Source organism: Saccoglossus kowalevskii, chromosome 8, assembly GCF_978046115.1.
Source record: "Saccoglossus kowalevskii chromosome 8, keSacKowa6.1, whole genome shotgun sequence".
NCBI classification, from domain to species: domain Eukaryota; kingdom Metazoa; phylum Hemichordata; class Enteropneusta; family Harrimaniidae; genus Saccoglossus; species Saccoglossus kowalevskii.
In genome coordinates, this window is record NC_140648.1 from 6,156,018 (window position 1) to 6,168,347 (window position 12,330).

At 34.2% G+C, this 12,330-nt stretch overlaps 1 protein-coding gene across 1 annotated transcript in view; it reads left to right on the forward strand.

Annotated features, from left to right (window-relative positions):
• Positions 1-12,330, forward strand: part of LOC100366973 (uncharacterized) — a 64,065-nt gene that overhangs the window by 24,375 nt on the left and 27,360 nt on the right. Inside the window, 16 exon segments of the mRNA XM_085502656.1 lie at positions 3,549-3,636; positions 5,307-5,435; positions 5,652-6,002; positions 6,332-6,445; positions 6,594-6,707; positions 7,231-7,344; positions 8,055-8,168; positions 8,354-8,467; positions 8,948-9,061; positions 9,325-9,438; positions 9,933-10,046; positions 10,216-10,329; positions 10,757-10,870; positions 11,155-11,268; positions 11,576-11,689; positions 11,892-12,005. Of these exon segments, the coding sequence (XP_085358782.1) occupies positions 3,549-3,636; positions 5,307-5,435; positions 5,652-6,002; positions 6,332-6,445; positions 6,594-6,707; positions 7,231-7,344; positions 8,055-8,168; positions 8,354-8,467; positions 8,948-9,061; positions 9,325-9,438; positions 9,933-10,046; positions 10,216-10,329; positions 10,757-10,870; positions 11,155-11,268; positions 11,576-11,689; positions 11,892-12,005 (2,050 nt within the window).

The window sequence follows — 12,330 nt, forward strand, 5'->3', positions numbered from 1 at the left end:
GCAGAACATAGAGTTGCTGCTAATTAAGGTTGAAAGGTTGTATCCTGATTCTTGATATAACTATTTTGCTGCTCAATATTGTTAAAATAAACTCTGGTCAGGGATATACCAATTTGGAGATTTAATATTAACAAAGAATTGTTTTGTGATGATTTCATACGCATCTGTCTAATCTCATTTTGTAATATTTGATGAATTAAACTATGCAAAAAGTATTGTCTGATCTTAAATGCTGGTAAATGTTGGCTCTGACATTGTAATGATTTTATTTGTGAAACTTTAATAATATTTTATAACAATAACTAATAAAAGATGTCATCTAAATTGCATGTATGTCTTATGTGTATGCTGATTGCCTTACTGATAGCAACTTATTTATAATAAGTACAGTTCATGTTTGAACTATTCCATGTCCACATCAGCACATGAAGCTGGGTAATGTTACTGGATAAATGAATGGTGATACATACATACTAAAAGATTGCCAATTGTAACATTGTACAACAAAATATAACATAACAATATAAGATAAATTATTATGTTTTGTCGATGTGTTCATATTGTTCAATGCGAAGTTTATTTTCGAAACTACCATCAATTGAGTGTGGTTCTGACAGATAGAACTGAGGAGATGAGATGCGATGGGCTCCCGTTCTTATAGATGAAAGTTCGAGTGCATTCTCCTCAATTTTAAAAGAGTAAACAATTGTTTTGCGTAAGTGTGTGCTTTAAGTCTTGTAACCACCGTTCCCCCGATTGTTCTTACTGGAATATCCTCGGTCGTTGGTCTCTGTGACTCACAGTCAGAAACGTCTCCAAGTTGGCGTGATCCGTCCTAGATAACAGTTTTGCAATGTGGTAATAATAAATCTGTTAGATTGGCTATTAGAATATTAACATGTGATTTGGCTGATAGTTATAGTTGGGTCACGAATAGTACAGTGCTAATACATATATTACATTGGCTATTATCAGAATACTGCTTATAGTTAACTCTTTCAGTTCAATACGATGTAATCCTATTCTCTTGGAACTTGTGATAGGCTTAAGCGGCATCATGTAGTTCCCCCTTCAGGATACTTGAGTAATTCATTCAGTGGAGATATTTAGGGCAAACGTGAATAACTGGAGTGTGTCCAGCCCTTGAACACACACAAGATGTATGTGTTCTTGGTCAACCTCTAACACTTTCTGAAATAACCTTGCCTCCTTTATCGTCAGGTAAATACCAGTGCCATAAATAACCAGGTCTGTTATGGAGAGTGCACTTTTACTTTTAAATCTCAAGGGACGATGTTTGAGGATAACCATTCAGTAATTATTACAATGTTTTCATTTGAGGTAAAGAGAATGCCTTTAATATGCCGCTCATGGTCGGCCGAGTCTTGAATGAAAGACGTTCACTGGTTCCCAAGGTCAATAGACTTGAACTTCTTAAACAAACACATCCACCAAATGAGAACGAAGAGTACAGTACAATCAGGATGACAGTAAACGTATATGAAATAGCTTTATTAACTGTTTCCATGTTGATCTCCTGATAGAAGAATGCGCCATCAAGAAACTGAAACATCGAAGTCACGGTGTGCAATTGTGTTCAATTCATTCTTATTTTTAGAACAATGGTCCTTTCTGAGCGTGCCCCTTGAGTGGATAGAGGCACTTAAAATCATTGTTAAATGGCCATGGTGCATGAATTCGTTTATATGCCCCCACATAAAAAAAACATTTGTAAAAGAAATATACTGTACTTAGACAAAGTAAAGAAGAATTTGTATACCATTGCAATCATCCAGGCAGTATATTAACTAAGATACTGATAAACAAGCATTCAGTCTTATTACTGCAAAAAACAATACAAACATATATGGGCACAATTAGACTTATTTCATTTTTCAGACTACTTTAGAAATCTTCAAATTGGGCAGTACATTTCTGACATATTAAATACAAATAATAGGGGCCGGTGTCTACGAACATAAGATACTGTTGTTAGAGTCGGAACCCACACTTTGTATAAATATTATCACGATGTTGTTACAACAAGAAGATGAATAGTTTTTGCATATTAACTGCCTCAAGGGCTAGACTCGTAAAGGTTTTGACGAAGCCTTGAAAGTGTACACATCCCATGGGACGAAATCTATGTTATGAGTGCAGAAGTAAGAAATTGAAAATACCACCACACTCACATACTTTCAGTACAATTTGAGGGACCTCGCACGCTTGTCATCCGTGCTAAGATTAGTTCACAGGCATTTATTAGCGATCAGAGTTAGGACTGCACTAGCTACGTCAGTATCTGTGTATTAAGTATTTTTCTTTGGGGGGGGGGGGGGGGGCTGGGCCGATTACGTTCACCCTTGACAGTCAGGTCAAACCTACATTCTTTCTTCGTTGCTAAGAAATTTGCCCCGGAAGTTGAGGTAACTTTTTTGTCATAAACGGTATTTTCACTTTTCTGTGATTTTTGGCTGGGGGTTTTGTTCAGACTTGACAGGCAGATAACACCTATGGTTGGATGAGGGAATTTGAAATAAAATCTGCTCCGTTGCAATGGCAACGCCCAAAACCCCAACGCTTTGGTCGTAAACATGTTTTGAGTAAAAATTTCGTGATATGTGATCTGTTTTAAAGTTACTATTTTGTTTTTCAGTCAAAGCTAGTTTTTCGACTGGGTTGATATTATTCTTCAATCAATGATAATATGCAACATCTCTGCGATGATGATTACAGCCAACTCTACGTATGAACATTCTAATACAAACAAAAACTGCAAACTATATTGCTAGCCTAATTCGTTATTTACACTCAATTCCATTGGTTCAACAGCGGTGTTAATAATGAACTCTATGGAAGACGCTTTCCAATCAAAATCATTTTCTGAAGTCGGTCCAACGTATCATCAGGTCGGCTTGTCTGTGTGTCTGTATATATTTACGTTTTGTGATTGATTTTTTGCTTGGGCCGACTTTGTTCAAAGTTGTTAGGCTGGTCACACCTGCACTCTAGTTGAGTGAAATAAAATTACAACAAATCCTGTCCCACCGTTGCCATGGCTAACAAAATGGTTGTTTGCATCCTCACACTGACCGCCAATCAGCAAACCGGCTTGTATGAGTTTCACCGACTGGCTTAAATATTCGTTGAAAAGATAAAAGTTTACCTGTTCTATAAGTAGGACAATTTCCTACAATCTTTAGCTATACACGCAAACATTTATTAATAAAATTCAAAATTTACGATTCTTCTCAGATGAGAAGAAATATTTTGTGTTGACCACACTTCAACATAGCTGATATTCCTTGCGCCGATCTTGGCTGATTATTCAATCAGTGAATGCATCCACAAAATCGTGGGCGACGTGATTCGTCTTACTTGGGCAGCCAACACTGCACCAAAAGGTCATAAATATTTAACCTTACATTGAAACCAATGAAAAGACAGGTATGTTTGGCAGGAGAAAGTGATTTACACATGTGATGACAATAGACGAAGGTCTTCTTTTAACTCAGTCGTATCTTAGCATCATTCCATACGTGTTCTAGTTCTCTAGCAAGATGAGGTTCCTTCGCACCAGTCTGTGTTCAGCTCTTCTTTTTGTCACCCTTTTCAGAAGCACTTTGGCTGATGGAGGTAAGTCTGTAAACATATAGTAAGTACTATTTTATAGGTTCTTAACCAACCACTTGTTAAATCACTTATCATTGTTAACGCAAACTACAGTTATGCATATACTGAACGCTACTGTCCCACATTTCATAAAACTCTGAATGTGATTGTGGTTTTATACAATAATAACAACTAAAGAAAACTCCATGTTATACGAAAAGTTTGTCGATGAATGGTTTCAATGCTATGGTGCCATGGTAACAGGCAGTCTTTCGATGATTTACCAAGAGTGAGTAGATTAGTCAGTAAGTTAGGCAGGCAGTCAGTGTCAGTCATTGTCAGTCAATATGCCAGTCAACAAGGCAACAAATAGCACAGTGTTTGGCTTAACTGAGTATATGCATTGTGTTTTACTAGTTAGTAATGATTTGTGTCATTCCACCTGCTCCCCTTATACTTGTCTCAACCAACGCCCAGACGACTCTGCCGACACCATTTCTGTACTGGGGGTCATGCGTGAGTGTACATCCAGAGGCCATAAATAGATACCTCTTTTGAAGCCAAGCGTGTCATTCTGAATTCTTTTCAAAGTAATCATTGAAGCCAAACAATTGTCAGCCGTTTTATTGCCGTTGAATCTTTAGAAAGTCGAACGAATGCATACTCTGTTCGTATAAATAATGCTACTAACAATAACTATGTCTCAAAACTGAATATATAATTACCCGAAAGTTGTTGAACTATTGCCCTTTTATCAAGCTCTTTTGAATCGACTGACCCCATCCATCAAATGTCACGCATGTATGCTTGAAGTTGAATGCAAACTTCTGTGATAGGAATGCATTTAATACTTTTACTTTTACTTCTAATACTACCCCTCGCATCCACCACGTAATCCATCATAATTTACAACTCTCAGTAGACCACCAAAGGACATCTAATCATCAATATACCGAGCTATTCACTTACAACCACTACAATATACGGCCACCGTGAAATATACCATATCAGCTACCTACGTCATAGTATGACACATCTTATCACTGCTGCATTTGTCATCTGTTAGTATAGCATATTTCAGAATATGTGCTCTGTTATATCCAGCACCACGTCGGTAGTCTGTTTACCACATGGAAAAAGAAAAACCCCTTTATATACTAATATGGCTTTCATATATTTAACAAATTATAATACTATATATTCATATTTTGTCTTAATAATTATATCGATATAAAGTAATATAAAAGTGTAATTGTATAAAATAAAATATAAATAAAGACATAAACCCATGAACGCTTTTAAAAATAAAGTGTTAGAATTCCTTCTGTTAGTTGGAAAAGGGGCGTTTATACATATTTCTTTTCTGATTAAATTGTTTAATCTATGTAGCATCATAAGAAAATGAATCGATGAGTTAGGTCTCGTTTGCATAGAAGATAAAACAATGAGCGTGAAGGTAGACTCAGATTTCTGTAGTTATATTCTAAAGTCGTCATTATAGTCTTGGGCCAATATGTTTAAATTATGTATTGTATGGCCTGCATTTTTATTTTATCAAGCTTGATCAACGATTTATTCATCTTAACACCACTACTGTGTAACACCTCTATCGCTACCTGGCGGACAATAACATTTCCATGCACGTGCACCTTATTATTTGTAATGCAGTCAAAATTGTGTTACTTCTTCTTCAGAGTGCCTAAGTAACCCCTGTCAAAATGGCGGCGTTTGTGAAGATGGAGGTGACTCGAATCCGGTTGATCACTATACTTGTGTCTGTGCGTCCTATGACTGGGAGGGACCAAATTGCGAAAGCCAATCAGGTAAGAAGTGAAGTTGCAAGTCTGCGTCTTATTTATTTATTTATTTATTTATTTATTTATTTATTTATTTATTTATTTATTTATTTATTTATTTATTTATTTATTTATTTATTTATTTATTTATTTATTTATTTATTTATTTATTTATTTATTTATTTATTTATTTATTTATTTATTTATTTATTTAATTATTTATTTATTTATTTATTTATTCAGGTTCGAGTTGCGGGCACGTTTTTTCTGACACTAGCGGATCAATAAGGTCACCAAACTATCCGGGTCAATATAACAACAGGGCATATTGTACTTACTATGTCAAAGTTCACGGAGCACAACAGATAACATTCACGGTGGCCTATTTTGACACCGAAGAATTCAAAGATGTACTTGAATACGGAAGTGGAGACATAGTGGACTTTAATCAAGCTATTGGGTCTTTTGAGGGCAATTTAACTGCTCGTAATCAACTACCTGATCCAGTGACAATTCTCTCTGACCATGTATGGTTCCTTTTTACTACTGATCGTAACATCGCAATGAATGGATTTGAAGTGAATTACGTTGCAGGTATGGTTTTCAGACAGAGAGGTTCCTGCCATTACTGGGCAATGCTGCAGCAAGAGTATCGAAATATATCTCCCATGATGCATTCAACATGTGCCGAATAACATGCCCAGTATCGCAACATTTTATTTTATCTCCAACAATGCATTGTTTATATGTGTTACATTTTAATTGAACTTTTTTTGACAAATCAAAATTGCAAATAATTTATGTAATTATATTATCATTACTCGGAGAATAGTATTTATTTATTTATCATTACTTGAAAGATGCACTCAAAACACATTTACAACGCACTAATCATATATTATAATATTTGATAATATTAATAGATGGAGATGACTGCCATAATTCCCCATGTCTTAACGGTGGCACGTGCAATGACGGGATAAACAGTTATACTTGTGACTGCATAGCTGGTTTTGAAGGAATCAATTGTGAAATTAGTAAGTAGAGATTTAGGAAACTGTTTCTATGGAGACCAGAGTTTATGTGGACACTTGATTATTCCTTCTCAAATACATGATTCTAAGTATTAGTTCTCAATATATCTAAACTATTTTTTGTTTATTAATTATAATTGTATAATTACAGATATTAATGAGTGTGCGAGCAGTCCTTGTCTCAATGGCGCTACGTGCCAAGACGGCATCAATCGGTATACCTGCATATGTCCATTGGGGTACGCCGGTATCAATTGTGATATTGGTGAGTATTCCTACCTTCATTCACTGATTCTATTCTATTCTATTCTATTCTATTCTATTCTATTCTATTCTATTCTATTCTATTCTATTCTATTCTATTCTATTCTATTCTATTCTATTCTAAATGCATTAATTATTCACTGGGTTTTAATTTCACTATTTGCGCCGCTGACAAGTAAAATCCACTAAATTAAATCTATGTCAACATGTCAAATAACAATAAAACTCATTGTTTCCTTGAACAATTCATGAAATTAAAACACAGTGAATATGCTCAAAACATAAAAATAGTGAAATAAAATGTCAGTGAAAATAAAAAGGTTTTCAGTATATAGTATTTAATTTGGTGACAAAGAAAGTAATGGAATGCTGTAGCAGTCTGGCAAATTATCTGAAGTGATCAAAGTCTTTAAGAACTTTAACCCAGGAAATAAATAACAAATTATTGGTTTACAGTATGTGTTTCTGTATACAGTGGACAGATATTGTATGTATTTCAATGTGTTTGTACGTTTGCAATACAGATATTAATGAGTGTGCTAGCAGTCCATGCCAGAATGGCGGCACATGTACTGATGGCAACAACTTTTACACATGTGCGTGTTTGCCTGGATATGCAGGTGTTAACTGTGAAATAAGTAAGTATTGAACCATTTTCTTCAATCTTATTTAGGTTTTCATCAATGTTTCATTAAGTCATTTATGAGTTCATACTGCTTACGATCTGACACATCTATTTTTACATCGCAGCCACAGAGAACTAATTGTATATATTTTATACGATCACATTGCAATTCATGAAATTGATACCAGCAATGTCTCAAATCACTTGTTGTCCATTTAATATAAACAACACACTGACACGAACGTCAGCTTATAGATTGAAACAATAAGTATAAACCCATCTGTTTTAAGCTTATTCAATCCGACGATGGGGTACATTAGCCAGGTTAAAAAAACAGTGGAGAGAGCGGATTAATCTGTATGGAAAAATGAGTACGGGGGAGGGGGGGCTTAATTGTGTAAGAAAATGGGATATTTTGACTTAAAAAGTTTCATTGTGGCCACGTCTTTTGGGGGATAGTCATTATGAAATTCCTCACACGATTATAAATGTCAACCATGTGACGGTACAAACAGTTGTGTTGGGTTGAATCGCGTGGTTGGTTGCAACATACGTGTACTATATGCCGTTTTCGTGTGAAGGGAGTACTCTCGGAGTCGAATCACCTGCGTGAAATACGTAGGTATAACGATATTATTCACAGCGTATGTTGACACGTGTATGAATAAGATACCCTAATTGCACTAGACTTACACTTGTTTGTGTTATTTATTAACTCCTCAGATATTGACGAATGTTCTAGTGAACCTTGTCAAAATGGCGGAGCGTGTTTTGACGCTATCAATTCTTATCTATGCGTTTGTTTAGCTGGATGGACTGGCAATAACTGTGGAATTAGTATGTATTACTTGTCATTGTTCATTTATTGTTGAAATTAGTATGTATTACTTGTCATTGTTCATTTATTGTTTTTTAATAGTTGTGCCATACAAATCGTCTCCCTTTGTTGAGTTGCAAACTGTGCCATTGTGTGTATATCCCGTGCATGACATTTGCATTTCTTTTCTTCTTTATTTTACCAGATATCAACGAGTGTGCCAGTTCACCATGCCAGAATGGTGGGCAATGTGTCGATGGTATTAATAGTTATACATGTGTATGTTTACCAGGATTTGTGGGAGACAACTGCCAGACAAGTACGTATGACATATAACCACCACTTACTAGGAAAAAGAATCATTCCCGTTCTCCATTTTGAATAATTAATTTCAAGGGTTACCTATTTCAGCGTATGAAATATATCATTAATCTGCTAACATAATCTGTATTACTATAATCATACCGATAAATTTTAAGTTATTTAGAAAAAGTAGAACATTGAAATTGTCATTAGTATCCCAAATGGTTAGACAGATTTGACAGTTACGGTATGCACCAGAATGATGATAAAACTTTATCACAATATTCAATTTCAACCCACAGTTTAGGTTATGACATGTGCATAATGATAGTAAAGATATCTCTGCTCAATCACCCTAAGATTATTGATTGATATATTGCCAATTTGAATCATATACATACTGATTGTATTGTAATTCCAAAGAGGCAATGTTCTTGCTTTTCATTTCATAATGATTACAATGCCTCTTTGCTGACAATTACGTAATTCATTGTAGATATTAACGAATGTGCCAGTTCACCTTGTCAAAATGGTGGAATATGCAACGATTTGGATAATGGTTTCACATGTCAGTGTGCACTGGGTTATGAAGGTGAACTATGTCAAACAAGTAAGTATTTAGGTGGTATATATATTGATTGTAAACGACGTATGTCGCAATGCCTGACATGCCAGATATTTACAGAATTGAAGGCATACTACGTGAAATGTTTTAAACGGTTATTCTTATTCAAGTATAAATATAAAGTTATCCCATACTAAATAGTATGATATACCTTTATATACTCATGTATTCCAATGATCTCATGATTCAATTGTAACATTACAGAAGTGAATACTGTTAAATATAAATACTTAATTGTGTCTATTTAGATATAAATGACTGTCTGAATACACCATGTATGAATGGTGCTACATGTATTGATGGAATAGCAAGCTTTCGATGTGTCTGCGCTCCTGGCTGGACTGGAACAATTTGTGATATTAGTAAGTGATCATATATTGTATTATATCGTATGCAATGTTTTAACATTTTTCTGAAAAAGAGGGTGCCTGTAATGCGCAGATGGGATTATCTCTCAACGTTAACAGAACAAACTTTAGACTGGTATATTTCTACATGAGATTCCATACAACGAGTTTAATACAACAGGTCTATTACAAATCTATTAAATTCACTCTAAGGTGTTGAAAACATTACTGTACATGGGAATAATTGTATTCAATAATGCAATAATTTGTGTCACTGCAAGCAACGTTTTATAAATAATGCTATAATAAAAGGAAGATCATAGAACATTATTAAAATATTCTTGAAAATACTTTGTACTACCGTATTTGCTTTATTAAAAGTCTGTGTGTGCAAGTGGGAAATCTTGTGCTCTTGTCTCATCCAAGCGTACCCCTAATACTAGTATAAATTATGTGTTTACAATAGAGCAAATATGGTACTTGTAATGAGTATATGTTTCTTTCACTAGACATAAATGAATGTGCCAGTGCTCCATGTTTGAATGGCGCGGTTTGTAACGATTTAGTTAATGGATATACATGTACTTGTCAAATTGGTTACCGAGGAACTAATTGCGAAGAAAGTAAGTCTTTACCATTTTAGCAACTAAAATAAACCAGATTATGTTATATGACTATGATTTATGTATAAATATCATCTTCTATTTTTGACCTTATGATATCAGAATTTGTAATACTAGTCAAATATCTTTCCTCTAAACCATGTATCTATTTAACACGTCTTGTCTTTAGATATCGACGAATGTAGCAGTTCACCTTGTCTAAATGGTGGAGCCTGTGTTGATGGTGTTTCACAATACACATGCACATGTCTTCCAGGATGGACTGGAGTCCGTTGCGGAACAAGTGAGTACGATTCACATCAATATTCTTATCGTCACCATGCCAACAGTGATCCTTACATTCTTTTTATTAATAATTAATAATTATATCTTTGTATGTCCAATTGATTATTTTATTTTATCTTCAATTGAGACTACATGTTTTTTTCTCAAGATAAACCAAGTGATAATTTAAAAACATTGAAGATGTCTTTTGATTTTACGATGAACGGCTTACCAAATGTACATTATTTATTGGCATAACACTCACGGGTCATCCCATTACATCACTTGATTCACCAAGTGCGAACACATTAAATTCATTTATATTAAACTTACGAGGTCATCATATTTCATCACATGAACCAATGAGTTTCAGTGTCACTTTATGTATATTTAAGATAATACACATCTTAATATAATTAAATGGAATGCATTGTTGATACTTTCAGATATAGATGAGTGTGCCGGTGCTCCATGTCTTAATGGTGGTCAGTGTATTGATGGTATTAATTCATTCACATGTGTATGTGCAGGGGGTTATACTGGAGTGATATGTGATATCAGTAAGTATGGCAACATTTCTCATAAGCGTTAAATCATTCAATGTAATTCAATTACAATATAATATAAATTATTTATGTCTTACTTAATCCAGAATGATGCAGACTGTGATTATTATTACGTAATTGAGTGGTTATACTAAAGACCATACAATATCATATCATCAAGAATTATTTTTGATTTTTAAATTCAATAATGATGTAACTACTGCTCTACTTTACAACACAGACTTATTGCTATTATTACATTTGTAATTATTAATAGCATTTTTCTTTTTTTCTTTAAGATATAAACGAGTGTGCCAGTGCGCCATGTCTACACGGTGGTGTATGTAATGATGGTGTTAATGGATATACATGCGACTGTGTACCAGGATGGACTGACCTTCATTGTGGAACTAGTATGTATAGGTTTTAGGCAATCATGAACAAGACAGCAATTGACATTGACATTGAGATTATAAGCGAATAATTTGTGTTCATGTGAAAGCCCGTTAAAGGTGGGATACTAAATTCCGATCTGAGGAGAACAATTTTTAACTACATCACCTTCTCCCTGTCTCATAAAGGCACGAAAAGTAAACAAGGCAGTAATAGAGCACCGAATTAGTTTCTACAAAATTGTACATTATATCAATAACTTTAAAACCCGAAATGTGTGAAATGTGTACGCCATTAATGCCTTTATTATTTGTATCCTAAATTCAGATATCGATGAATGTGGCAGTAGTCCTTGTCAGAATGGTGCACAATGTATTGATGCTATAGCGTATTATTCATGTGTTTGTCTAACTGGCTACACAGGACACAACTGTGAAATCAGTAAGTTATATTGACTTTTTACAGATTTATACGTTTTGTGAATTTGAATAGTAATCATTTTAGTAACTATTTGAGTACATATACTTAGGTCAGTGAATTTGTCAGTGATATTAGTAATATTTGATTTGTTTGTTGCAAAATAGTGTATATTCATTACGTGTCCTATTACTGTAACTAATTTGCTGATACTGTTTACACGCAGATATTGATGATTGTGATCCAAATCCTTGTCTCAATGGAGGTGTTTGCAATGATGGTATTAATTCATATACTTGTAATTGCCCACCAAACTGGACTGGCGAAATATGTGAAATCAGTGAGTCTACTTGTCTAAGTATTATGTAGTTATATAATAGTCTATATTTAGTGTAATCATCACTACAACCATTGCGCAAGAAACATAACTTCATAATTTTAGCTAATAAATATATTTGGATTAATATTGTATTATATAGCCACAGATGTAGTAGGTACTAAACCTTATATCTTGACTCAATCGTTTTCGAAAATTGAATAATTATCTAGTAAGCTTTCATATGATATGACGAACATGATTTAAACAAGAAAACTTCCTAACTTGATTTGTAAACTTGATGGTGGCCATATAAGCTTAACACATTCACTGAACCGAATTAACTTTC